At 41.5% G+C, this 27,783-nt stretch overlaps 1 protein-coding gene across 5 annotated transcripts in view; it reads left to right on the forward strand.

Annotated features, from left to right (window-relative positions):
- The window catches only part of LMNTD1 (lamin tail domain containing 1), a 327,152-nt gene that overhangs the window by 202,656 nt on the left and 96,713 nt on the right, over window positions 1-27,783 (forward strand). For all 5 annotated transcript variants that reach the window (XM_061582240.1, XM_061582244.1, XM_061582242.1 and 2 more), the window contains 3 exons: window positions 19,867-19,982; window positions 24,360-24,565; window positions 26,885-27,086. In XM_061582240.1, the coding sequence (XP_061438224.1) occupies window positions 19,867-19,982; window positions 24,360-24,565; window positions 26,885-27,086 (524 nt within the window). The remainder of the gene's footprint in view (window positions 1-19,866; window positions 19,983-24,359; window positions 24,566-26,884; window positions 27,087-27,783) is intronic.

Consider the following 27,783-nt stretch of genomic DNA (forward strand, 5'->3'; position numbering starts at 1 on the left):
TAGAAGCTAGGGATGGCTTCTATCAGTTTGCAATTCAGTTTGCATCTACCAAATTCGCACTTTCCGAAACAATATGAGAAGTGAAACACAGCTGTCCTTTGAAATTCACACCTATCTGAATTTTGCAATGCAGTTCTCCAGCCAACCAATATTTACAAAAATGCATACATTAGGGGAAAGTGTACATACAAATGAAGGCATTTGTGGAAGTAACATACAAAAATGCATTATGTTAGGAGAAATTGCTGGCGAGCATGTGTACATTAATCAGTTTCCTACCAAAATGTGCTTATTAGGCAAAATTTGCACTGTAACGTTGACAAATTTTCATAAGTTGTTTTAAATCTCAAATCACTGCAGAAATGTAGAGAAAAGAATTTAAGATTGGAAAAATTAGAAACTGGGAGATCCCTCCTGGATTTTCCACATGCAGCATTCTAGTCTTGACCCTTGATGCGGATGTCGGATATGCACGATGCAGGCACCAAGAAATGCCATCAGAATCTGAGATAGAATAGTCTCCCCAATTTGTTTGGATATTTGTCTTTAGGCAGCATTTGGTCTATGCATAAATGTGCAGGATTGTATTCAGGTCCTTGTGAGTAATCTGGTGCTAGAACCTGTCATTAGCTCATGCTTGATGATTCTGTATTGAAATGCATCCTGTATATTGCTGAACTGATTTACACAGAGCCTTGCAGCAGATGTAGTTACAGGCCTCAGGATGTGTCTGTGGGTAGCCACACAGGAGTGGAAAGCTTGGGGGGGGGGAACCACAGACAAGGATACGTCTGATGAATCCTCCCTAACAAATTTGCTAACCCCAGGTGCGATTAAAGTAGTTTTGAAATAAACATTTAGATATAAAACAAAAGAAGTGCTATTGCTCACAGGTAAGTCTAGAATTCTTCTAAAAAGAGGCTTATAAACCAATCTTATATATGTTCCCTAAGAAGTCCCATTGAATTAAATGGGTCTTACAGCTAGTATAGCACAGTGGGGAGGAGAGCCTGGCTGGGAGTCCAGAGTCTGTGATTTAAACCTGCCTTTCAGAGTTCCTGCACTCGCAAGGCATTTTACAAGTTATAAAAAGTTCAAAAACCACAACAGTTAAACATTAAAATAACATTTAAAAGATAGGAGCAGCTTTAAAAACTTGTGCAGCTTGACTGAACCAACTCTCTGCCTAACCTACCTCACAGGGTTGTTGCAAAGACAGAGTGGGGAGGACCCAGGAAGAAAAGTGAGGAGCAAATGTATCATGTCATATTCACAAACCATGCAGTGAAGAGGAAAAAACATGCACAAAGGCAGCCCTCCTCCCAATTGTTTTAACTGAAATATTCCACAGTTCTAATATTTTACAGCAAAATAATAAAAAACCCACAAAACTTGCCAACACATCCACACAATACAAATATACTCTAAACATGTAAAAGTGGACAGACACATGCGCTGCTGCTGAAAGCTATAAAGACAAGCAGGAAAAAGCAGCTGTTGGGGACTTGCAAGGGGTTCTAGCTATAGCCTAGAGGTCAACAAATCCTTCGTCAATCACAATTCTGACTTCACATTGGCTAAAAACATGAAAGGGTGGAGATTGGAGCAGCCAGCTACTAGCTCATTTAACAGAAGTTGCAGTGGGGGCTGACATTTTAGTGTATATCTTGTGATCCAGAGCACTTAAGATACTTTTTAAAAATGAAAGCTAAGAGTCTGGGGTCCCTGGTGGCCCCAGGCCTGGGAGAAATGGATCCTTTTTCATTTAGAGAAAAGGCAGGTAAGAGGTGGCATGACAGTCATAGTCAAACTTTATTGCCTAGCCGTAGGCCTTTACAATATACATTATAAAATTTACAGTATTAAATAAATAAATAAATAAATAAATAAAAATACCAGCATTTAAAACAGATAAAAAGTCCATCTCCATGATACTACTCACTAAGGATTGGTTAGCAAAACTTCAGCATACTTCACCCGTAGCTTTTGGGCAGCGAAGGCAAAGAGGGCTACTCTGTGTGTGACTAATGGGTCCTGGTCCGATAAGAGATGGACCATGATTTCTTGCAAAGTTCCCTGTTGTAACAACAAACCATCAAGGAATTTAGCTCTCGGGTGGGCATATAATGGGCAATCCAGCAAGTAATGGGGTAGATCTTCGGCCACCTCTGCTCCGCAAATACATAATCGCTGGGCCCAAGGGACCTGGCTATAGCGACCTAACAAGACCGCCGTCGGCATGGGTGGCATGACAGAAGTGTATAAAATTATGCATGGCATGGAGAAAGTGGATAGAGATAAGCTTTTCTCCCTCATAACCCTAGAACTCATGAACATCCAGTGAAGCTAAATGTTGGAATATTCAAGACAGACAAAAGAAAGTACTTCTTCATGCAGCACATAGTTAAACTATGGAATTTGCTCCAATAGGAGGCAGTGATAGCCACCAACTTGGATGGATTTAAAAGATTAACAAATTCACAGAGGAAATCACTATCAATGGCTACTAGCCATGATGGCTATGCTCTGCCTCCAAAGGCGGAGGCAGTATGCTTCCAAATATGAGTTGCTGGAAACCGCAGGAGGAGAGAGGGCAAATTTTAGCTGTATGCCTAAAATGTTTTAAATGTACACCTTAAAAATGTAAAGTATGGATGTGACAAGGATATAGCTATGCTCATCCCTCTTCAAGTGGTTAGAAGAATTACAGTACTTGCTGGGTCTGAATTCTTTTTGAAGAAGATCACTAGTGGCTTATGGGATTTTATAATATTTGAGTTTATATTAAAATATACCGGTTATGCATAGGTAGCGGCACCACTTAAACATTCCAACAGACAGCCAAATCCATTGCTCCACCTCAGAACTCTAGAGAGAGGCACCTGAATAGCACCTGCAGCTGCTAACTTACAGAGCCTCCAAAACTCAGCTCTCTCTGTCTCTCTGTAGCCTTTGTTTCTTTGCTCCCTGTTCTAGTGTAATTCCTGAATGGACTACCCCAATTTGTGTAGAGGGACGAGGCTGCATGTGCAGGCCTTACACGCAGCATCCCCATATGCACGTACTCAATTCCTAATCTTTCCCACACTGAGTGGGAAAATCTGAAGGGCGATTCCTGAAAGTATTTACAAGCTTTAGCACAATCAGGGACCCTGCATCACACACACACCCAAAATCCCAACTCAGTGTGGGACGGTTGAGGGTAGAGATGAGGGTAGGCATTTAAATCACGTCCACACATTCTGAAACATTATGAGAACTGAGAAACAGCCATCCTTCAAAATTCGTACGTGTCCAAATTTTGTGATCCAGTTCTCCAGCCAAAGTTTATAAAACTGCATATATTAGGGGAAAGTGTACATAACATTGAAGATATTAGTTAAAATAGCATACAAAATGCATTTTATTAGGAAATATTTCTTGCAAAAATGTGAACACAAGTCAAAACTGCATATAAAATGTATTTCTTAGGAGAAATTTGCACTAAAATGCTGAAAAAATTTCATGAGGTTTTTTTTTTAACTAAATCGCAAATTCCTGCAGAAAAGTGGGGAACTGAATTTAAGATTGGAAAAAATGAGAAACTGTGAGAATTGAAACTGACAGCCCCTTCCATCCCTAGTTGGAGGTGGAGACAGTGTGCATGTGGGCATTGGGAGGAGGAATGGCAGCACAGTTCCATACCTTCTACATAAGTTGGGATAACCTGTTCAGGAATAATGCCTGAACAGGATGACATAGATCTAGATTACATCATCCTTAGCTGAGGTGGGGGGGGGGGAAAGATATTGCCCCTTTCAGAAAGCATCCCACTGGTCATTTACCCAGCAATATCCATAACAAAAAGAAGCTATCAAGAGATCTGGCCTGCTAGCTTTATAAACTTTAAGCAGTCCTTCTGGTCCCATTAACCCTGTGCCATCCAAACGCATGTACCCAAATTTCAAAACATATAGACACACTTTATGAAGTGTGCAGTCAGTGGGAAAGCTCAAGCTTGCTTCTTATATATAATGAAGGAAATGTCCTTTAAGGTGTCCCAATTTTCCAGATAGCTTCTAGATCTTGGGGATATCGTAGCGCAAGAGACACAGCGAATCTGGTAAATACAATCTGCTATGCCGCTAAATATTTGACTTGTTTGGCTTGTTATAATCCTATACAAATCTAAAAATTGTTCTTATGCTTTGGGAATGGAGGAGAAGAGAGGAACAAGATAGATTATGTCTGCTCCCAAGAAGACATCTCTTAATACACAAACTCATTTTAGTGGGAAATAAAAAAGATAAACATTCTAAGTATGTGGAAACATCCCTTTTGCAGATAGTGAAAAGGATAGAGATGCCTTGAAGGGTGTTTATGTACTCCGCTTTTGGGATCAGTGATGAAGCAGAATAAAAACATGTGTCCTATGAAGAGCTGTGTCTGCCTTAAATTATTGGCAGTGTACATTTATGGATCATCTATGTGGCAGTTATTCCCACTTGTACAGTAAACTCCTCTAGATCATTTTGCCAGTGTAGGATTTTTTTTAAAAAAACTGTATTCGTGTGAAGCATTAGTATTTGCATATTAGATAGGACTGACATGCATATCATAGCCAGAAGTCCTCTTTTAAAACTTCTTAACCCCCTTGCTACAATGCAGATCCTTGAGAATTAAGCCACAGCTGGACCTTAGGAGGCCTAGTTAATGTTGGTTGCAAGTTGGCATGATTTATTTATTATTTGGATCCCTGTCCCACATCTGAGGCTTATGATAGGCTACAACAGTTGAACAGAAAATGAAGCGTGAACACAACTCTTAAAGAACAGTCTATATAAACCAGTTCTCAGGATTCTGCCATACCCTAGTGTCTCATAAATGTTGCTAAATGAGATGAAAGCAGATCTAGATCAATGGAAAAAAATCACGGTTGGAAAGAGTCTCCACTATTAAAATAAAAGTAGTGGGGTTTTTTTTTAATTAATTTGAAAATGTTTCAATTACAAAACTTGTCCAAATGTTCTGACACTGTAAATGTTTCAAAAAATGCTAGATGGAAAGTAAAGGGATGGGAAACACTGGTTAGAGTTGCTTTAGCTATCTTACAAAAAGCAAAGGTAAAGGGAGATTTTCTGTATCCCAGTATAGCCAATGGCAACCATTCAGCTAAAGTGAATGACTGCTTGCTGAGGTACTTGGAAAGGAATGGGGCTTAAATTTGTGATGACTAATACATTTATTTATTAAATTTGCGCCCCACCCTTCGTCCCAAGGAGCCCAGGGCGGCAAACATCAAATTGGTAAAACAATACATTTACAATAAACCAAACCCTATGGAAAACAATTAAAACCATCTAAAATGTTTTTAAAAAATTAAATATACCTAAGAAACCATCTAAAAACATGTAAAACATGTAATACATAGAGTGTCCATGATATCTGCCCTGGGTGTAGAAGCTCAAAATGTGCTCTGAAAACATAACTGTAAAAGAGCAGAAATATGCTGAAATGAATAGTGCTATAACCTTCCTAAAACCATATGACAAGAGCATTTAATCACATTATGGTTCTTGTTATAAATAAAGAATAAATAAATAATATAAATAAAATTGTCATGACTAACTGGTTCTGTTGATTTCACTGGGACTTAGTCACAGATGACTTTGGCTGGAGTGGGGAAAGGTATGATTTTCCCATGAGCCTGAAAATGATACTGTACATTTATATTTCAAACTCAATGAAGAATGCCTATTATTTTTATTTTTATTTAAAAGATTCAGACCCACCTTTCATCATATAAGATAATTTCTAGCCTACCCGTCTTTTACTAATGGACCCTTAAAATAGGCAGTAAAACAGTATTACAATAAAACCAATTCAGCAGATAAAGCAGATAAAAATACCTAGGAAACAACAATTCCGGCTTCTCACTTGCAGTAGTGGTCGTGTGGTCCAAACAGCCCCAAAATAATTCCTAATAGCCCCTAAAATATAATAGTGTCATCATAAAAACCTATATGCTATAGAAGTAGACCCGAGAGTGAAGACAGGCGAATGAAGGTGGGTCTCTGCGCAGATAGGGCTGATAATTCTTCTTAGTTGATAATTTTTAAAATAATACAGTAACAACAAAATATAACATCATACAACCAATACATAACCCCCCTCGCAGAGCCTTCAGTGATTAACAAGATTTATTATCCTGAGATTATTATATAATCTACAATCCCTTATCTTCTTCATAAAGTCCCATGTATGGAGTCAAACCAGAGTCTGAAGAATTTGCATATATTATAAAACAGAGCCATTGTTTGTGAAACTTACCTTTCTTTTTTGTCACCTTTGCACTTTCAATTCAGCTTCCCCATCTTTTCCATCCCTCAGTAATCAGTGTGCCCAAGTTCTTCCAGTGTTTTGCCACAGTCATCCTTGCAGCTGTTATTGGGTAAAGCTATCATTGGGTAGATTTATGTAACTTTAAAGTTGACAATGAGGACATTGAACTTGTCAAGGATTATCAATACCTTGGCACAGCCATTAACCAAAATGGAGGCAATAGTCAAGAAATCAGAAGAAGGCTAGGACTGGGGAGGGCAGCTATGAGAGAACTAGAAAAGGTCCTCAAATGCAAAGATGTATCACTGAACACTAAAGTCAGGATCATTCATTCCCAATGGCTGTGAAAGGTGGACAGTGAAAAAAGGGAATAAAAGAAAAATCAACTCATTTGAAATGTGGTGTTGGAGGAGAGCTTTGTGCATACCATGGACTGCAAAAAAAGACAAATAATTGGGTGTTAGAACAAATTAAACGAGAACTATCACTAGAAGCTAAAATGATGAAATTGAGGTTATCACAATTTGGACACATCATGAGAAGACCTGATTCACTAGAAAAGACAATAATGCTAGGAAAAACAGAAGTGAGTAGAAAAAGAGGAAGGACAAAGAAGAGATGGATTGATTCCATAAAGGAAGCCACAGATCTGAACTTACAAGATCAGAACAGGGTGGTTCATGACAGATGCTATTGGAGGTCGCTGATTCGTAGGGTTGCCATAAGTTGTGATCGACTTGAAGGCACTTAACATATTTATTTATGTATTTATTATTACATTATATCCCGCCCTTACTCCCAAAGGGAGTCCACAGCGGAAAACAACAAGTGGAAAAACACTAACAGCATCTTCTTTAAAAAAAATTAAAAACATATTTAAATTTTTTTAAAAATATTAAAAACCATCGCTAAAATAATTACAATTCACAATAGGCAAAAAAACCCTGCAGTTTAAGAATGTACCTATAGCCCACAGATATTTCTATCAAACTTTAAAAAGCAGGGAAATTGGGCAGCTATAGTGAATGCACCAGGGGAGCAGGAGACCTGACCTCCTCTCTGAGATATTGGACTGCCCTACATATTGGTCAAAATGCAAGCACAATTTGGGTTGGTCTTTCACAGTCCAATCCATTTGCTGTGTAGCTTGCAAGAATTTGGTAACGTGTCTCTGACCATATGGTGAGTGGTGGCAACACCTGCCATCTCCAAAGATGGAGAATTACATTTTTTGTATGTTTGTTGGTGTTCTTCTTACTTTGCTTCATTCCTGTGTTACTATTGTTTCTACAGAGAATCTAATCTAGAAAATTTTATTTCTTTCATTATTCATTCTAGAAACCTGTGTCAAATTTATTTTTATTAATTTCAAAGCCTTTTTATTGGTCAATGTCATATGATGGTGAAGACAACCTTTTGAGTTTCAAATCGGAGGTTATGTTCTATTTCTATTTTGGGTGTATTGACAGTTGAATCTGAAACTGCAGTTTGATGTAAAATCAGACTGATTACAATATGTTGCTACTTAAGCAATGACTCTAAATGTAAACGTACTGCCTTCAAGTCGATTCTGACTTATGGCGACCGTATGAATAGGGTTTTCATGAGGTTGAGAGGCAGTGACTGGCCCAAAGTCACCCAGTGAGCTTCATGGCTGTGTGGGGATTCGAACCCTGGTCTCCCAGGTTGTAGTCCAACACCTTAACCACTATGTCACACTGGCCCCACTTGCAAAGACTCTAGCTGTTGGAAAAAACAAACTGAGCCTTCCCAAGATGCATGTTTTCAGCCTTCTATGTTTAAACCACTTCATTTAAGGCAAGGTGGGCACGGTCAATTAAAAACATAGAGCACACCTAGAATTTTGCTAGAATATATTTCATCTCCCACTGTTTTATCTTGTGGAAACTGAGACACTCCTGATGTCCGCTAGAGACTATTCTGCAGAATAGTCAGTGTCATTATTCCACAATAAGTTTTGGAGATTTTTTGGTATAAATTTTGCAAAGTGTTGCTGTACTTCACATATTCACAGAAATAGCAGCGAAAGAAAATGATTTCCTATAGGAAACCTCACTAAAATTGCAAAGGAAATCAGACAGAGGGGAAGCCCCTTTCCTTTCCAAAAGGAAAACATTGTGAATAGTATCATTGCTTTTCAGAGTTTCCCCCACCTTTTTATTCTACAGCAGGCACATGTAGCCTCCCACCCAAATTTATTTATTTATTTATTTATTTCGTTTGCTTTTGTATACCGCCTCATAGCTGAAGCTCTCTGGGCAGTTTACAACAATTAAAAATATTAAAAACAAATATACAAATTTTAAAACACATTTTTAAAAAGCAATTTAAAAACACGTGCTAAAATGCCTGGGAGAAGAGGAAAGTTTTGACCAGGCACCGAAAAGATAACAGTGTTGGCGCCAAGCACACCTTGTCAAGGGGATCATTCCATAATTTTGGGGCAACCACTGAGAAGGCCCTCTCCCTTGTGGCCAGCCTCCCAGCTTCCCTCCGAGTAGGCACCCGGAGGAGGGCCTTGGATGTTGAGTGTAGTGTATGGGTGGGTTTGTGTCAGGAGAGGCGTTTCATCAGGTATTGTGGTCCTAAGCCATGTAAGGCTTTATAGGTTAAAACCAACATCTTGAATCGAGCTTGGAAACATACAGGCAGCCAATGCAAGTGGGCCAGAATTGGTTTTATATGTTTGAACCGTCTGGTCCCTGTTACCAATCTGGCCACTGCATTTTGCACAAGCTGCAGTTTCTGAACCATCTTCAAAGGCAGCCCCATGTAGAGTGCATTGCAGTAATCTAACTTGGAGGTTACCAGAGCATGGACCACTGGAGCCAGGTTATCCCTGTCTAGATAGGGGCGTAGCTGGGTCACCAACCAAAGTTGGTAGAAGGCACTCCATGCCACCGAGGCTACCTGAGCCTCAAGTGACAGAGATGGTTCTAGGAGAACCCCCAAACTATGAACCTGCTCCTTCGGGGGAGTGCAACCCCATCCAGGACAGGTTGAACATCCATCATCCGGTCAGAAGAATCACCCACTAGCAGCATCTCAGTCTTGTCTGGATTGAGCCTCAGTTTATTAGCCCTCATCCAGTCTATTGTTGCAGCCAGGCACTGGTTCAGCACATTGACAGCCTCATCTGAAGAAGATGAAAAGGAGAAATAGAGCTGCGTGTCATCAGCATACTGATGGCAACACACTCTAAAGCTCCGGATGACAGCACCCAATGGTTTCATGTAGATGTTGAACAGTATAGGGGACAGAACTGGGGGACAGAACTACTGGAGAGTCCAGGGTGCTGAGCAATGTTCCCCAAGCACCATCTTCTGAAGCCGACCTGCCAAGTAGGAGCGGAACCACCGCCATGCAGTCTGTCCCACTCCCAGCTCAGCCAGTCATCCCAGAAGGATACCATGGTCAATTGTATCGAAAGCCACAGAAAGATCAAGGAGAATCAACAGAGTCACACTTCCCCTGTCTCTCTCCTGACAGAGGTCATCATACAGGGCGACCAAGGCTGTTTCCGTGTCAAAACCAGGCCTGAAACTTAACTGAAATGGATCCAGATAATTAGTCTCATCCAAGCGTGTCTGGAGCTGGCCTGCCACCACTCATTCAAGGACCTTGCCCAGGAACGGAACATTTGCTACCGGCCTATAGTTATTAAGATTTTCTGGGTCCAGGAAGGGACTCTTCAGAGGTGGTCTCACTACTTCCTCTTTCAGGCAGCCAGGGACCACCCCCTCTCGCAGAGAGGCATTAATCACTCCCCTGGCCCAGCCGGCTGTTCCATCCCTACTAGCTTTTATTAGCCAAGAAGGGCAAGGATCCAGCACAGAAATGGTTGCACGAACCTGTCCAAGCACCTTGTCAATGTCCTCAGGCTGTACCAACTGAAACTCATCCAAGAAATGGGGACAAGGCTGTGTTCTGGATACCCTGCTTGATTCACCTGCTATAACACTGGAGTCTAAGTCCTGGCGGATGCTAAAGATTTTATCCTGGAAGTGCCTAGCAAATTCGTTACAGTGGGCTTCAGATGGTTCTACCATGTTCTTGGGGCCAGCGTGTACTAGCCTCCGGACAATTCTGAAGAGCTCCGCTGGGCAGCAGATTGATAATTTGATAGTGGCAGCAAAATATTGTTTTTTGCTGCCCTCACTGCCCCTAAATACAGCTTACCATAGGCACTTACCAGTGTGCAATTGCATCCACCAGGAGTTCATTTCCATCTGCACTCAAGCTGTCTCCTATATTGCTTCATCGCTCTCAGCTCTGGGGTATACCATGGAGCTGTACAAGCTCTACACAGGAGAGGGCGCTCAGGAGCAACCATGTCAACCGACCAGGTCATTTCTGTATTCCACAGTTCAACCAGGGTTTCAACAGGAGCGCCAGCCCTATCATCAGGAAAACTCCCCAGAGCCCTTTGGAAACCATCCGGATCCATGGGTCTCTGGGGGCAGACCAGCTTAATAGGTCCGCCCACCCTTGCAGAGGGGAAAAGCCGCTGTAAGTCTAAACTTCAGCAATCAGTCATCTATCCATGACAGAGGGACTGATGTAAGGCCCCCCCACATTCAGATCACCATCTCCATGTCCAGTTGCAAAAACTAAGTCTAGAGTATGCCCTGCTACATGTGCTGGTCCAATGGCATATTGGGACAGTCCTGTGGTTGTCATGGAAACCATGAAATTCTGAGCCAAAATTTAAACCAAAGCTGTCCCTGGCCACATCCACACCAGGCCTTTATTTCACTTTACACAGTCATGGCTTCTCCCAAAGAATCCTGGGAAGTGTAGTTAGTGAAAGGTGCTGAGAGTTGCTAGGAGATGCCCTGTTCCCCTCATAGAGCTTCAATCAGAGTGGCTGACTGTTAAACCACTCTGACCACTGGAGCTCTGTCAGGGGAATAGGAGTCTCCTCTCAGCACCCTTCACAATCTACACTTCCCAGGATTCTCTGAGGGAAGCCATGACTGTCTCATGTGAAATCAAAGTCTGGTGTGGGTGTGGCCCCCTGATTAACCAAGCCCAGCAGCTGTGAATCTGGCTTTTAGAACACTGACAGTTGGTTATTACTGAGCATGCCCGACATTATCTTTCAGTTCAATGCAAAATTTATTAAATTAATTAAAAACCAGCCAGGCATTCTTTAACTTTTAAACTGCAAAACATGAACATTGAAGTATGGGGCAAGGTAACAGGATTACAGGTCCTCTCTGAACATGGCTAATTTTAATGAATTTCAACAGATTATGAAAACTGAGAAAAAAGTCAAAAAAGTGTCTGGGTTTTCTGTTTCTCTCTCTTTAGACTTTGAACTCTTGATTCTTTCTGACTGTTTTGTTTATCGCCATGAAAATTTAGAGGGTTGTTAAGCAAGCGTTTCCGTGTTCAGGACTATACGTTTTGCGAGGTTTTGTTTGGAAATGAGTTTATGGGAAGCATCAGAATGGCATGCAGGGGTATTTTCCATTTAATATTGCGGAATGCGAAAAATCCATGCTTCTGGTTGTATAATACTGTATAATACAGACACAGACTTGGATAAGGTGTCTACTTAAAAGGCACCTGTTTTAATAGCACAACAGAGCTATCCTGTGTGGATCATTTTTTAAACTGGTGTGGGTAGGGAGATTACCTGGCAATTGGGTTCTGTAAGGATTTGGTGGGAATTGTACACTAGCTTTTTACAGATTATGGAAATGATCAGCTTCCTTCAACATGAAGTAGAAGGCTCAGGATTGGACCTTGAGATTGATAGACAAATGGTCAAGGAATACCTAATCACTTTGAATGAGTTCAAATCGGCAGGGCCCGATAAACTGCATCCTAGAGTATTGAAGGAACTGGCTGAAGAACTCTCAGAACAGCTCTCTATTATCTTTGCGAAATCATGGAGGACCAGTGAAGTGCCAGATGACTGGAGGAGAGCTAATGTTGTTCCTCTCTTCAAAAAGGGCAAGAAGGAGGAACCGAGAAACTACAGACCAGTCAGCCTAACATCAATCCCTGGAAAAACTCTGGAGCAGATTATAAAGCAGTCAGTCCATAAGCACCTTGAAAACAATGCAGTGATTACTAGGAGCCAACATGGATTTATGAAGAACAAATCCTGCCAAACTAATCTCATCTCATTTTTTGATCGGGTAACCTCCCTTGTAGACTGTGGGAATGCTGTGGACATAATATATCTCGACTTCAGCAAAGCTTTTGACAAAGTGCCCCATGATATTCTGATTAGCAAGCTAGCTAAATGTGGGCTGGATGGAACAACTATTAGATGGATCCACAGTTGGCTCCAGAATCATACTCAAAGAGTGCTTATCAATGGTTCCTTCTCAAACTGGGTGGAAGTAACAAGTGGGGTACCACAGGGCTCGGTCCTGAGCCCAGTGCTCTTCAACATTTTTATTAACGACTTGGGTGGGGAGGTATAGAGCATGCTTATCAAATTTGCAGATGATATAAAATTGAGGGGCATAGCTAATACCGTGGAAGACAGAAACAAAATTCAAAGGGACCTTGATAGGTTGGAGCATTGGGCTGAAAACAACAGAATGAAATTCAACAGGGATAAATGCAAAGTTCTACACTTAGGAAAAAGAAACCAAATGCACAGTTATAAGATGGGGGATACTTGGCTCAGCAGTACGACATGTGAGAAGGATCTTGGAATTGCCGTTGATCACAAGCTGAATATGAGCCAACAGTGTGATGTGCCTGCAAAAAAGGCAAATGCTATATTAGGCTGTATTAACAGAAGTATAGTTTCCAAATCACGTGAAGTACTAGTTCCCCGCTATTCGGCACTGGTTAGTTCTCATATTGAATACTGCATCCAGTTCTGGTCTCCGCACTTCAAGAAGGATGCAGACAAACTGGAATGGGTTCAGAGGGGGGCAAGAAAGGTGATCAGGGGACTGGAAACCAAGCCCTATGAGGAGAGACTGAAAGAACTGGGCATGCTTAGCCTGGAGAAGAGAAGACTGAGGGGGGATATGATAGCACTCTTCAAGTACTTGAAAGGTTGTCACATAGAGGAGGGCAGGGATCTCTTCTCGATCGTCCCAGAGTGCAGGACACAGAATAATGGGCTCAAGTTGCAGGAAGCCAGATTTCGACTGGACATCAGGAAAAGCTTCCTAACTGTTAGAGCCATACGGCAATGGAACCAATTACCTAGAGAGATAGTGGGCTCTCTGACACTGGAGGCATTCAAGAGGCATCTGGACAGTCATCTGTCGGGAATGCTTTGATTTGGATTCCTGCATTGAGCAGGGGGTTGGACTCAGCCTTATAGGCCCCTTCCAACTCTACTATTCTATGATTCTATGAACCCTCATAATAATAATAAAATAATAATGAAATTTTATTTTTGAGTCGCCTATCTGGCCGAATTAACGGCCACTCTAGGCGACATACAATACAATATAAAACCAACAATATAAAAAATACAATATAAAACCATAACAACAACGTTCAATAATTAAGCTACCCGCTCTTACATGTAATCAGCAGCATTAAAAACTAACCCACCCCAGAAACCCCATAGGCCTGCCTGAACAGCCAGGTCTTCAAGGATTGGCGGAAAGCCATCAAGGAGGGGGCATGGCGGAGATCTAAAGGAAGGGAGTTCCAGAGGGTGGGGGCCACAATCGAAAATGACCTTTCTCTGGTCCGCACCAGCCTAGCTGTTTTAACTGGTGGGACCGAGAGAAGGTCTTGTGTGGCTGATCTTGTCAGGCGGCATAATTGGTGATACTGGAGGCACTCCTTCAGATAAACTGGGCCGAAATCGTATAGGGCTTTAAAGGTTAATACCAGCACTTTGAATTGGGCCCGGTAAACAACTGGTAACCAGTGAAGATCTATTAATACTGGAGTGATATGATCACGGCGACGGCTGTTCTTTATCAAACGTGCTGCCGCATTCTGTACCAGCTGTAGTTTCCGGACCGTTTTCAAGGGCAGCCCCACGTAGAGCACATTACAGTAGTCTAAGCGAGAGGAGACCAGGGCATGTATCACTCATGGGAGAAGATGGACAGGAAGGTAGGGTTGCAGCCTCCGTATCAGATGGAGTTGATACCAAGCTGCCCGGCTCACTGCTGATACTTGAGCCTCCATAGACAGCTGTGAGTCAAGAGTGACCCCGAGGCTGCGAACCTGGTCCTTCAGGGGCAATCTTACCCCATTAAACACCAGGTTTATATCTCCCAACCTTCTCTTGTCTCCCACGAGTAACACCTCGGTCTTATCAGGGTTCAGCTTCAGCCTATTCCGTCCCATCCATCCACTTACGGCCTCCAGGCACTTGGACACGGTATCTACAGCCAACTCTGGTGAAGATTTAAACAAGAGGTAGAGCTGAGTATCATCCGCATATTGGTGACACTGCAGCCCAAACCTCCTGATGATAGCCCCCAGCGGCTTTACGTCGATGTTGAATAGCATGGGGGAGAGGATAGAACCCTGTGGTACTCCACAATTGAGAGGCCAAGGGTCATGCACACATAGTACAGTAACTAAGCATTTTAGCTAGAAAGTCCTCAATTCAAGCCTCACAAACTCATTTGGTGGCCGCTAGCAAGCCACTCGCCGTTCATAGCATGCATGTATGTATGGACACTCAGGATGTAAAAAAAAAAAGCATCATTTTCTATTCCACCCCATATCTGACACCTGCAGCACCATTTCCATTCTGCTGTATTTTGGGTTCTGCAAAAACAAGGTTACTTGTTTATTTTATTTTATTTATTATTTGATTTATATCCTGCCCTTCCTCCCAGCAGGAGCCCAGGGCGGCAAACTTGTTCACTGTTTCCTGTGGCTAAATTTATTAACACAATTACATTATTGTCACATGATTCCACATCTTGAAGAAGTGATGCTTGATTTTCTTAGTACTGTCATAAGAGGTTTATTCTGATTCTTTGCAATGAACCCCACCCCCACCCCCGTTGTAATTTAAACATAGGGTTGATTGCAAACAAGGGTTCTGCGAGGGGGAAAAAACATAGTGCAGCTAGCCATATCTGGAAAACATCAGCATACGTAATTACATCAGGCACAGTTTAGCTGAGCTGAGTGAAGGCAGATGATATGTTCCAATAGCAGTGGTCTTGAAACAGCTGGCTCAGTGAGATACTATAAAAGGAGAGAAAAGAAAAAAAAGTACTGGAAAGAATTTGGAAAATGCTACACTGGAAGATGCTTCAGTCCCTTGTGCTTTCTGTTCCACTAGTTCTCTGTCTCATTCAAAATACAGTTTGCACACCACCACCCCAACACACTCACAGGAGATGTGCAAGATGCCCTCACTAGGGAGCAATCACATCTTTTAGAGATGGGGACAGACAAGGAACAAGATGTGAAAGTGGGACAGGAAGAGCAAGACGCCTGCCATGTCGTGTCTGAAACCACTCAGAAGTAGAATGCTTCTGAAACACAACCGTATTTCCTGCAATCTAAAATACAATTGTGGGTAGAGACACACTTACTGTGATGCCGGTTCCAGTGTGTCCCCACCTCTCTATTCTGAAAATGCTGGCAGATGAATACTAGTCAAACTACACCCCTTTTTACTCTAAAACCCTGGTTGGATCAGCTTGAGTGCATTTTTTAAAAAAAAAAAAATCCGCTTCAGGCAGGTTTTGCTACTGATTGTCAGATCAACCCATTGCCCCTTTAGGTATGGCCAATGGAAATGCTTTGCTGTAGGCGACTAGTGTGCCCATAGCCACTGTCACAATGTTTGGCACTCATACTTTCCAAATGCAGCATCAACTCTTCCTTCTGCAGCTGAAGATAAAAGAACAACAATGGAAGAATTGTTCTGTGACAGTAGAGCATGTGCAGGTTAGTTTTGAAGACAGGCATGTTCTAGTGAAATGTATTTACAACAAGTTCTTTGAAATCATTGGAAGCAAAGTGTGCAGTTAAATATAGAAGTCCTGATGGTTACTCACAACCAGCATTTGCTGGATTGTGCCTGTTGTATAAATGCTGGTCGCAATTAGTCTTTTGGCATTATCTGGCCACATAGGAAACCCCTGTATATGGTGGCCTCATGCTTGTGCTGAAAGCTGAATCTTATGCACGATAGCAGGTGCGTATTACTAGTCTGCCATAGTTGGGAGGGGGGCACCATGTGCATTATTTTCAAACACTTTCTGTTACTTCCAAAATTTAATGATCTCCTGAGAAGCCTTTTCATTGTTCAAGTGGTCCTCAAGGTTCCATCTTTATTTATGATGACAGTCTCATTTCAAACATGAACAATTTCTGTACTCCAAATAGTATTTATTGACTGAAAGCATTCCTTAGAGGCTAACTAATCTCTCAAAGGCAATTAACCTTTAAAAAACTGTTAAACGTTCATGTAGCATTACATTTGCTCTCACAATGCATAATAAATTATCATAACACGTTTTCCTATGTAAATTGATTTTGACCTTTTTTTTTTTTTGCAAAGGTTTTTCCAAGTATAGCATTAGTTCTCTTTTATAAAAAGAATAATTTAATGCATGCCTATTATTGAAATGATATTGCTATACAAAGAAAGCAAATATATTGCCAGAGCTAGATATTAAGTATAAACTAACAGCACAGTCCAAATCCAAGATCCAACAGTATGAGAGAGTTTGGATTCAGTGGATCTTCGGAGGACCATTCAAAAGCAATACTTTCAGCACATTTAAAAGATGTCATTCTAGAATATGATCTTGAGATAGGACTTCCTTTGTTTGTTTTTAAATAATGTTTTTATTGGTTTTGGGTAGAACAGAATACAAAACAAGAATAACAACAACAACAAACTTTATTGCAGACTAAGCCATAGGCCATGTGCAAGGTTACAAATATACAGTAAAAGAACATTAGATAGAAATATTTTTAAAATCAGTGTCTTGCTAAAATAAATGGGTTAACTATTTCAGGGCGTTGGCCCTTTTACAAAAATTTCCCTCAGTTTTTGGGCCGCCAAGGCGAAGTTGGCGACTGCCAGGGTCACTGAATTGTTATTATCGCATAAAAGAAAATTGACCTTCTCTTCGTCTGTATAGTAGGTTAAAAGGGCTAAAATTAAAGATAAAAATTTCCCTCTGGGGTTTTCGTGTAGAGGGCAGTAAAGTAGGTAGTGGACTAAATCTTCTATTGCCTTACATCCATAGACACATTGGCGTTGAGCCACTGGTATGCCGCTGTACCTACCCTCTAAATAAGCCGTGGGCATAGCTTGGAATTGGAGGGATGTAAAAGCTCTTCTGATGGGGGGCTAACAAGAATAACTTATACAACAATGAGAGAAAATAGTGCGGATGACAATAGGAGTCACTGTACCTATAATGCTCTAGGGAGGTAAGCATATCAGCTAAAACAACTATTGGAAACTTCCAATTGTACCATCTTTAGAAGACTACTTTGAAAGGATCCATCCAAGTTAATATATCATAGGCAAGCAAAGGAAGAAGCACAGCTGAACAAATTTTGTTGAAAAATAGATGGAGCACCAAAAAGGGGGGGAGGGGAAGGATTGAGTTATAATATCCTCAAATAACAGCTTCCATGATAGTTGAACCGTTGTTTTTGCTACTGTAAGTACACTGGAAATAAATACACAGTGATTGTTGGGTGAAAAATATGGTCAGTTCCATCTTCACTTAGGGTGTGTGTCCACACACACACATGCCACATTCATATGGGTTAGCGTGCGTAGGTGTATCATCATTTATAAAATTCTGTTTAAAGTATTTTGAAGACCCTGTACTTTAATGGCATCTGGGAAGCGTGGAGAAGAAAATGGCCTTAGTGAGCCATTGAATTTTTATACCTTATTTTAAATGCAATAGGCTTGATGGCAGTCAACATTTCCCCCCTGATATCATTAGGTAGATAAAAAATGGGTACTTAAGCAGGAAAATAGCTGATATGCTGGCCTGTAACCTGAGCCACGCTGTGTCTCAAACTAGTGACTGCTAATGGGGAAAGGGGGGGGGGTTGCCCTGGCAAAAGCAGACATAGCTGGACTCTTTGTAGACATTCTGTCATCCTGTTGTTGAAGGAGGGCTGGCAGACAAAACCTTTAGGGGAAGGCAAAGAGGAAGCCTTCCCAGCTTGGGCTCTTCCTGAAGCTCTCCAAGTTGGCTTTCTTTTGTTTATCTAAATGACTCAGATATGTATGCTCTAAAAATATTTATAGTGAAATCCCCTTCTCATCTCATGACTAAAGAAATCCAACCTCTAATGCACAAGGGTTTGGAACTGGGACAATACATAAAAATCCAGTTGTTGCTATCACTTCTAGTCTTTTTCTCCCATCTACCCTGTTGTTTTTATTAAACACTTTCCAAGTATACGTCCACGGGGAACTACATAATATGGAAAATGTAGAGCTGCCACCAAAAGCAGCTGCGCTACATCTTCTCATCCACCCCCCAATTCCCTGGTAATGTTTAGTAAACATTATGTTTTGATGTTTACGCTGAGAGTTTCCCCATCCTTACAAATGGCAGCCAATGAAGTGGAGCTGGGGAAGGGAAATTCTCAATGCAGTGATGTCATATCACATGGTTTGTTTTACTAGGGGGAAGGAGATAAGCAGTATACCGAAAACTGTAACTGTAAATATCCTGGCTTTAAAAGTTGAGTCCCATAAATACACTGAAACACCAACTAATATGAGTTAAGTTTAAATCATTTTTGAGTACTTAAGTTTGTTAATGTTGAATGATTTATATATGATGTTTTGATTAGGTTTGATTATGTTTCATAATGGTGCAAAATAAAAATGATTTTAAAAAAGAATGTTGCAACCAGACTATTGACAAGGACCAGTTATAAGGAGTATGTGGCTACATGTTACAACAGTGTCACTTTTTACCAGTCCATTTCCAGGAACAACTCAAAGTGCTGCTTATCACCCACACAACCCTACACTACATGGAATCAAACAATCTAAAAGGCCACGTCTTCCATATGAGCCTGCCTAAAATTTAAGATCCTCAGGATATTCTCCTTTGTTTTCCTGCCAACACTTGAAACACATTTGGCAGACCCTTGAGGGAGCCTTCTTGGTGGTTACTCCCAGGGTCTGGAACTCCTTGCCAAGGGAGGTCTAGCTAGTTCCATCTCTGATATCCTTTCACCAGCAGGCAAATGTATTTTTGTACAGATAGGCCTTTGGCCCATAAGCTGATTTGGAAATATTTTGAAACAATTGTTGAAAAAATTCTTGTTTCAGACTGATTTTTATTGTTGTATTACTTTATATTTTATTGCTGTTTTACTGTATTTTAATATATTTTATTTGAATTTGTTTTATTGTTGCTACCCTGATTACCATTTGGTAGAAAGAGAGGATAAGAAAAGTCATAAGGAAGTAACCTAGGCATCTTTGGAAAGTCAAAGATCTATTGCACATCAATCCAAGCCCATTGCATTGGCCTTGTATATGTGAAACACTCGCCACAGATGCTTAAGTCCATAAATTCCATCTTCTCCCCTCGCATTCTTCTTTTTAAGGAAATACAGGGACAACTTCTAACCAAGTTAAAAGCTCTAGATGGTATTCAGGAAAAAAATGCTTCTCTGCAAGAAGAAATCTCTTCCTTGAAAAACACACTTGGCTATGTTAAAGGGTAAGTGCATAAAGAGGTGCTGTGGTGCAATCTACTTCTGTTACAAATTGAAAATAGAGAAAAATAATCCTCATTCACCTTGTACATCTAAGGTAATGGACAGCCCCTGCCCCTCCTCTCCAAAGGCCAAACCCTTCAGCCCACTTAGGGGGCACCAGGGCTGCACAGGATGCCCTGGGTGGAGCATAAACAAGGCTGAAAATCATAAATTATTATCTTAGCCTATGGTAACATGTGCAACTTGTAATCCATCAGTATTAGGGCATCTCAAGTAGGGTTGCCAGGTGTCCGGTTTTCACCTGGAGACTGGATTTTTGGGGTCCTCTCCAGGTCTCCGGGTGAGTCAGCTTAATCTCCAGACTCTCAGCTTTCATTTTTTAAAACAATACGTTTCTAGGTGGTCTGGTTCAAGAGACATACACCAAACCACGTGGAATTCTCCCTTCCCCCTGCACAACTTTTAAACATACAGAAGACCTCTTGGAGGCCGGGCCTGGCAACCAAGAGGTCTTCTGTATCTTTAACAGTTGTGCAGGGGAAAGGGAGAATTCCACCTTTTGGGTTTTCTCATTACAGTGTTGCAAGAACACCTGCACTTGGCTGCCTTTCTCTTCTCCTAAAGATACAGGATCAGTCTCAGGCCAGGAACCTGGCAACCCTACCTCTTTCTGAAGTGAAGGGTCAAATCTGTAAAGACGTTTGGAGCAGCCATGTTAAAAGGTACAGGCAGGGCATTCCAGCCAGGGAGTTGCCAACCCTGCTTAGATATGGATGTCTTTGCAGAGCATCCCTGGTCAAGCTTTACCAACAGCAATCTAAATAGGGTCGCCAGGTCCATGGCCTGAGATTGATCCTGTATCTTTAGGAGAAGAGAAGGTCAGCCAAGTGCAGGTGTTCTTGCAACTCTGTAATGGGGAAAACCACAAGGTGGAATTCTCCCTTTCTCCTCCACAACTTTTAAAGATACAGAAGACCTCTTGGAGGCTGGGCCTGGCAACCAAGAGGTCTTCTATATCTTTAAAAGTTGTGCAGGGGGGAGGGAGAATTCCACCTTGTGGTTTTTTTCCATTACAGAGTTGCAAGAACACCTGCACTTGGCTGACTTTCTCTTCTCCTAAAGATACAGGATCAGTCTCTGGCCATGGATCTGGCAATCCTAAATCCAAACCATATCTACTCAGAAGTAAGTCCTATTGAGTTCTGTGGGGCTTAGTAAGTTGGTTTAGAATTGCAGCCTTCGGGGCATCCATCTTTACTCCCGAGTGCTCCTATCTAACATTTCCACAACACTAGGCTTCTTTCTTCCTACAATGGCCTTCTGGTGACTGGCCTGGCCTGAGGGCACTTAAACCCTTTTTGCCAAAAGCAAGTAGGCTAGATTAAATTTTCCCTACCCAGGCTCTATCTTTTAGCTAAGATTTCTATCTTAATTTCCAGTAAGAGAAATGTTTTTTGTTTAAATGGTATGCTCCAAGCATCTGTGGTTGATGCTTAATGTATCGTGCTCAGTGACACCACTACGGCACACCCCTGCGACATCACTGTGACCTTCCCCCATGACATCACTAGGGCCCGCCCCTGAAATCTCAGGATTTGGGATGCTTCTGACCTGGCAACCCTACTCTCAGACACTTCTGTGTTTGCAGTCCTAGGCAAGCAATAAAAGTAGAAAAATTTCTCTGACTTCTGATGAGCTTGCCTTACATGGCTGCAGGGCTGTATTCTGCATAGGTGGGTTACAAGTTGTGCATGCTTAGGCTGCGACTATACCATATTTCAACTGCCTTTTGTAAGAGTCACCACCTTGGGTTTGGCATGGAGGACAGATATGCCCAGAAAGTACCCCCTAGAATGAGGAGGCAGAAAGAAGGTGCTGAGTCAGACTATGCTTTACCCCAGCAGTGTTGGTGGCAAACAAAATGTTGAGAAGGTGTGGAAGAGATCGGGCTCTGCTCCAGATGGCCCTTCAGGAGCCCAGAAATGGGGTGGTGGTGGCTGCATCTGCTAACATGCCCTTGTCTCTGAAATTCAGATTCATCCAAACTCTGCATGTAATCGCATGCCAAGGGAGCAGTTCAAATGACTCCAGGCTTAAATAATAAAATATAGTCATCTGACAGTTCTGGTAGATAAATTAACTTTGCAGTCTTATTTTGGACACCTTACTAGTTCCAGTTTTTTTTTAACTGGCTTTTGTAGATAGGATTCACTTTCACTTAAACAAAAACCAGATGCTTTTTTTTGCCGAAGGAAAAAGAAATCCCAAAAAGCTGCCTTGAAATGAGCTTTAATATCACACCAGCCTTCGCTGTGTTGTTACAAGTAAAAACAGGTCATGCAAACAGTGCCCCTCCGACCTGTGTAATTTTCAGCACCTCTTTCAATACTGAACAACTTTACATAATATTATAGTGCAAACTGTAAACTGTTTTAGCTACATAGACTGGTCAATGGAAGACAATAGAACATGTACAAATAATCCACTTTATTAGGTGTGTGGGTGCCAGCCTTATGGCTCAAGCCCAGAGCTTGGAAAAGTTACTTTTTTGAACTACAACTCCCATCAGCCGCTGGGGCTGATGGGAGTTGTAGTTCAAAAAAGTAACTTTTCCAAGCTCTGCTCAAGCCTATGCAGTTTGACTCAGAAGTAAGTCACATTGAGCAGTGAGATTGACTCCCAAGTAAGTGTATATGGGATTTGTAGCCTAAAGCAAGCCATGACAAAACCCCAAATTTTGCACAATTTAGACCAGTGGTTCCCAAACGGTTTTCCCCATGGACCGCTTGAAATTTGCTAAGGGACTTGGTGGACCACTTAATGCCTTTTCTGCCTATCATAGCAATTGCAGTGTGCTGTGCTAGATGCGGAATGATTTTTAATGGTATTTTATTGCTTTTATTTCTTATTTATTGTATTACAATTTGAATTCCATAGAAATCAAGCTATAAAACAATAAAATACAACATGTAAGGTATAAAAGAAGCAGTAACAATACTATTAAAAGCCAATGTGAACGTTTAATGCACTGGATATGTCATCTCCCATCTTCAACCACAAATCCACAGTCGCGCCATGGACCATCTGAATGAAGCTTGCAGACCACTGGTGGTCTATGGACCACAGCTTGGGAACCACTGTTTTAGATTATGCAAATAAGGGTGTTTGCATATATTTGTATATATGTGTTTAATTGCCTCAACTTACTTTGTTTCTAAGCTTTATATTTTCACATACCTGAGATTTTTCTTTTTTGCAAAGTAGCTGGGAAGTGGAGGGAGGAGAATCAAAAGTATATGGAGAGTACAAGAAGGGTTAGGTAGGGCAGGAAAAAATAGGTGTAGGAAATGGAGCACTATTGCTGTACCATCCATCAGGCATGATTCTGAGAGTAGCAAAGGGTTGCAGGCACCCTTCCAAAAATATATCTCAGCATACCTTTCACTACTCCTTATGCCTGTCCTGAAAAATAGCCTCATTTCACAAATCACAGGAACTTAATTGGCAATGACAATTATACAGCCATGAGAGTGGCTATATACTATAGTCAGCATGGATTTTTCACATTCTGCCATGTTAAATTGAAAATACCCCCATGCTCGTCTGCTGCTTCCCATAAGCTAATTTCAAAACAAAATCTTACAAAACTTATAGTCCTGAACTCAAAAACACTTGCTTAATAACCCTCTAAGTTCTCATGGTGATACACAAAACACTCAGAGAGAGAATCCAGACTTTAAAGTCTGAAAAGTAAAAAAAATCCAGACCCGTTAGACTTTTTTCTGTCAATGGTCTCATAATTTGTTGAAATTAAGTAAACATCAGTCATGTTCACAGAGTACCTGTAATCCCATTACTGACCTTGCCCCATACTCTGACCTTCATCTTCTGCAATTTAAAAGTTTAAAAAATGCATGACTGATTTTTAATTAATTGAAGAAAATTAACACTGGAGTCTAAGATAGTGTAGGCAAGCTCAGTAAGAACCAACCTTCAGGGTTCTAAAAGCCAGACTCACAGCTGTTTGGCTTGGCTAATCGGGGCCACATCCACACCAGACATTTATTCCATTTTAAACACTCCCTCCCCTCTCCCTCCCCTCTCCCTCTCCTCTCCTCTCCTCTCCTCTCCTCTCCTCTCCTCTCCTCTCCTCTCCTCTCCTCTCCTCTCCTCTCTATCCCCCCTCCCTCTCCCCCTTTCCTCTCCCTTCCTGGAAGTCCTAGAACCTATCATAGTATTTTGTTGGTTAATAAATATTATCTAACTTTAGAAATGCATGGGAATGCATAGATTATGCATTGTTCTCCCTTAGCAGGAAAGGGCTTGACTAACTGTAAATAAATGCAATTTCACCAGGTTGGTTTTTAATGTCTACACAGGACTGAGACAGCACCCTGTCAATTGCCCTCTGCTCCACTCCATACCTCAGACAGCAAAGCAAACATCTCGGCCAAGCCTTCGGAAAAAGTACTGTATTCACGCTTCATGCAGTCTACTTCAACAGTTACTCTGCTGCATGGAAAATCATCATCAAGAACAGTCAGGTTTCCTGTATCATCAGTTCTGACATTAAATAAAAATTTAGGTAAGGCCATAGATCATACCAGAGGACTTTTAAAACATCCCTTCCTTGGGCTATTGGAAGCCCTTTTGCAAGATTGCCCTTAACTATTCACGAAGCCATTAGGAACACAACATTTTTTGAAAATGAAACCTGGGTTTTGAGGTATATGATACATCAAAGGTGGGGAATCTTTGGCCCTCCAGATCTTACTCAACTACAACTCTCATCAGCCCCAACAAGCATTGCCCATGACCAGGGATGATGGGAGTAGTAGTTCAATAACCTTGGGAGGGTCAAAGGTTCCTCATCCCTGTAATGCATTGAAAAACTATACTGTGCTCCCTACAAAAACAGGGGAAAGTATGTAGAAAGAATGAAGAAGCCATGAATTTTTGCTCCAGATGTCAGCATTTTTTTATTATATTGAAAACTGTAATAACATTTTTATTTAAAAAAAGAGACAAAAGTTTACATAATCAGAATGTATGGTTATATTTTTGGGGCCAATTACTTGAGTTTGGTTATATCAGCTTTTGCCAAGCTGGTGCTCTCCAGTTGTTTTGGCTGGGGCTGATGCGGGTTGCAGTCCCAAACATCTGGAGGACACCAGGTTGGTGAAGGCTCATTTACAGACATCTGAACGTGCTATTTTCTACAATCAAATATGCAAGTACTCTTGGATAAAACAAATTATCTTGACCCATTCCAATCTGAGTTTAGGCCTGGTTATGGGACTGAATTGGCTTTGGTAACCCTGAAGGATGACCTTTATTGGGAGAAGGATAGGGGGAGTGCAACCCTGTTATTCTTAATTGATCTCTCAGCAGCTTTTGATACCATTGACCATGGTATCCTTCTTAGCTGACTTGGTGAGACAGGTGTTGGAGGCAACGTTTTTCAGTGGTTCTGATCCTATCTCCAGGGTTGTTTTCAGAGAATAGCGTTGATTGTTTTTTGGCCCTCTGGCAATTGTGCTGTGGAGTGCTGCAGGGTACCATCTTGTCCCCAATGCTGTTTAACATCTATATGAAGCTGTTGGGAGTGGTCATCAGGAGATTTGGGGTGAAGTGTCAGCAATATGCTGATGATACCCAGCTCTATTCTCTGTAGCATCGGAATCGAGAGAGGCCATGCAAGCCCTGGACCAGTGCCTGAACTCTGTGGTGGGCTAGATAAGGACTAACAAGCTGATTCTGAATCCTAGCAAGATGGAGGCACTGTGGGTAGGTGGTTTCCGAGTCTGGATAATTGGTCAATTGCCTGCTTTGGATGGGGTCGTACTCCCTCTGAAACAGCAGGTTTGTAGTCTGAGGGTGCTCCTGGATTCATCTTTTTTGCTAGGGCCCAGGTGACCTCAGTGGCTAGGAGTGCCTTTTACCAGCTTTGGCTGGTAAGACAGTTGTGGCTGTTTCTGAACTGGGATAGCTTGACCTCTATTGTCCATGCATTGGTAACCTCGAAGCTGAATGACTGTAATGTGCTCCATGTGGGACTGCCCTTAAGGTTGGTCCGGAAGCTGCAGCTGATACAAAATGTGGCAGCGCAACTGCTCACTGGGGCAGAATATCACCAACTTGTTACCCCAATGCTGAAAGAATTGCACTGGCTGGCCATTAACTGCCAGGCCAAGTTCAAGGTGCTGATTTTGGTGTGCAAAGCCCTATAGAGTTTGGGACCAGGATACCTATATTAGACTATATTACCCCTTATATACCTAGTCGATCACTGCGCTCTGCAGGTGAGGACCTCCTGTAAATACCATCTTAATCAGGAAGTCCATTCCACATAGCATAGGAAGTGGAATAATAATAATAATAATAATAATAATAATAATAATAATAATAATAATAATAATAGCAGCAGCAGAAGAAGAAGAAGCCTTATTAAGGATATTACCACAATCATTCTGTAGGTGGAATAGGTTCAATAGATTCATTACTGGCTCCCAGCTGATGCCACACTGTCTTCCCACCTGGCAATTTCATGGTAACAGCTATTCCAGTGATGGCCTAATTCATTATGGTTCAGCTACTGAGATAATTCCAGCAAGGTAATAAGTCTGCATGTCACTAGCAAAATATTCCCTTTACCAGCTGTGTCTCATTCTATAGCCATAGGTTTGTGAGAGATACTCAGGGAGCACCATTTCACATTAACGATGGAACCAACAGAAAGTAAATTAGATTATGCAAATTCATTTCCAGAAAAGGTTTTGAACATTAGTCTCTCTCTCTCTCTCTCTCTCTCTCTCTCTCTCTCTCTCTCTCTCTCTCTCTCTCTCTCTCTCTCTCTCTTAAAAACCGTTTATATTCTCCACTCTGTTACTCTTTTGCTTAACAGCTTGCAGCAGCACCAGTATTTTACCAGAAAAACAACACCGCCCTTGCTCCAGCACTTCCAGCCTTGGGAGTGATGCATTTGGACAAGGTCAAGATTACATCAGATCTTTATTTGCTGATACCCAGAAGACCACTCCAGAACTGGCAGAGACAGCAGGAAAGCCACATGTCCCACCAGAATACTACAACTCATCAGCATCCAGGTGCTGTTAGGAGGTGGTGGTGGGATTGCCCCATCAGAGGCCTAAGGGATTGCATTTACTTCAGTTATAGAGCTCTGGGCACAGTGCAGAGGAAAAAACTCTGAGTACCTGATGGTAGGGATGAACTACAGGAGAAAGTCATTAAACATCTCCTTGTTATGGGGCAGAGAAACATCTGGCTGTCTATGTTCAAAATGGAGCACTGAACTGGATGGATCCTTAGTCTGATATAGTAAATGAGTCTTTGGGGGAAGCCATGGCTGTTAAAGTGGTGCAAGAGTGGTTTAAAGGTATAGTGTGGACTAGGGATAGAGGAGAAATTCGACTCAATTTGTATTTCAAGCCAAATTTATCAAATTCGCAGTTTCTGAAACAATATGAGAACTGAAACACAGCCGACCTTCATAATTTGCACTTATCTAAATTTTAGAAATGCATTATATTAGAATAAATAGCTTGCAAACAATGAGTGCATTAGTCAAAACCATCCAAAAGTTTTTTGGATGCCCTTGGATGAAGGCATCCAAAAATGTTTTATTACTAAAACTGTGAAGAATTTTCATGAGGATTTGAAATATATATAGATACTGCAAATTGCAGCAGAAATGTGGAGAACTGAATTTTAGAAAACAGAAAGAACTGGAATTGACGTATTCCATCCCTAGTGTGGATATGGCATAGGTATCACAGAACTAGT

Source organism: Rhineura floridana, chromosome 8 (genome assembly GCF_030035675.1).
Source record: "Rhineura floridana isolate rRhiFlo1 chromosome 8, rRhiFlo1.hap2, whole genome shotgun sequence".
NCBI classification, from domain to species: domain Eukaryota; kingdom Metazoa; phylum Chordata; class Lepidosauria; order Squamata; family Rhineuridae; genus Rhineura; species Rhineura floridana.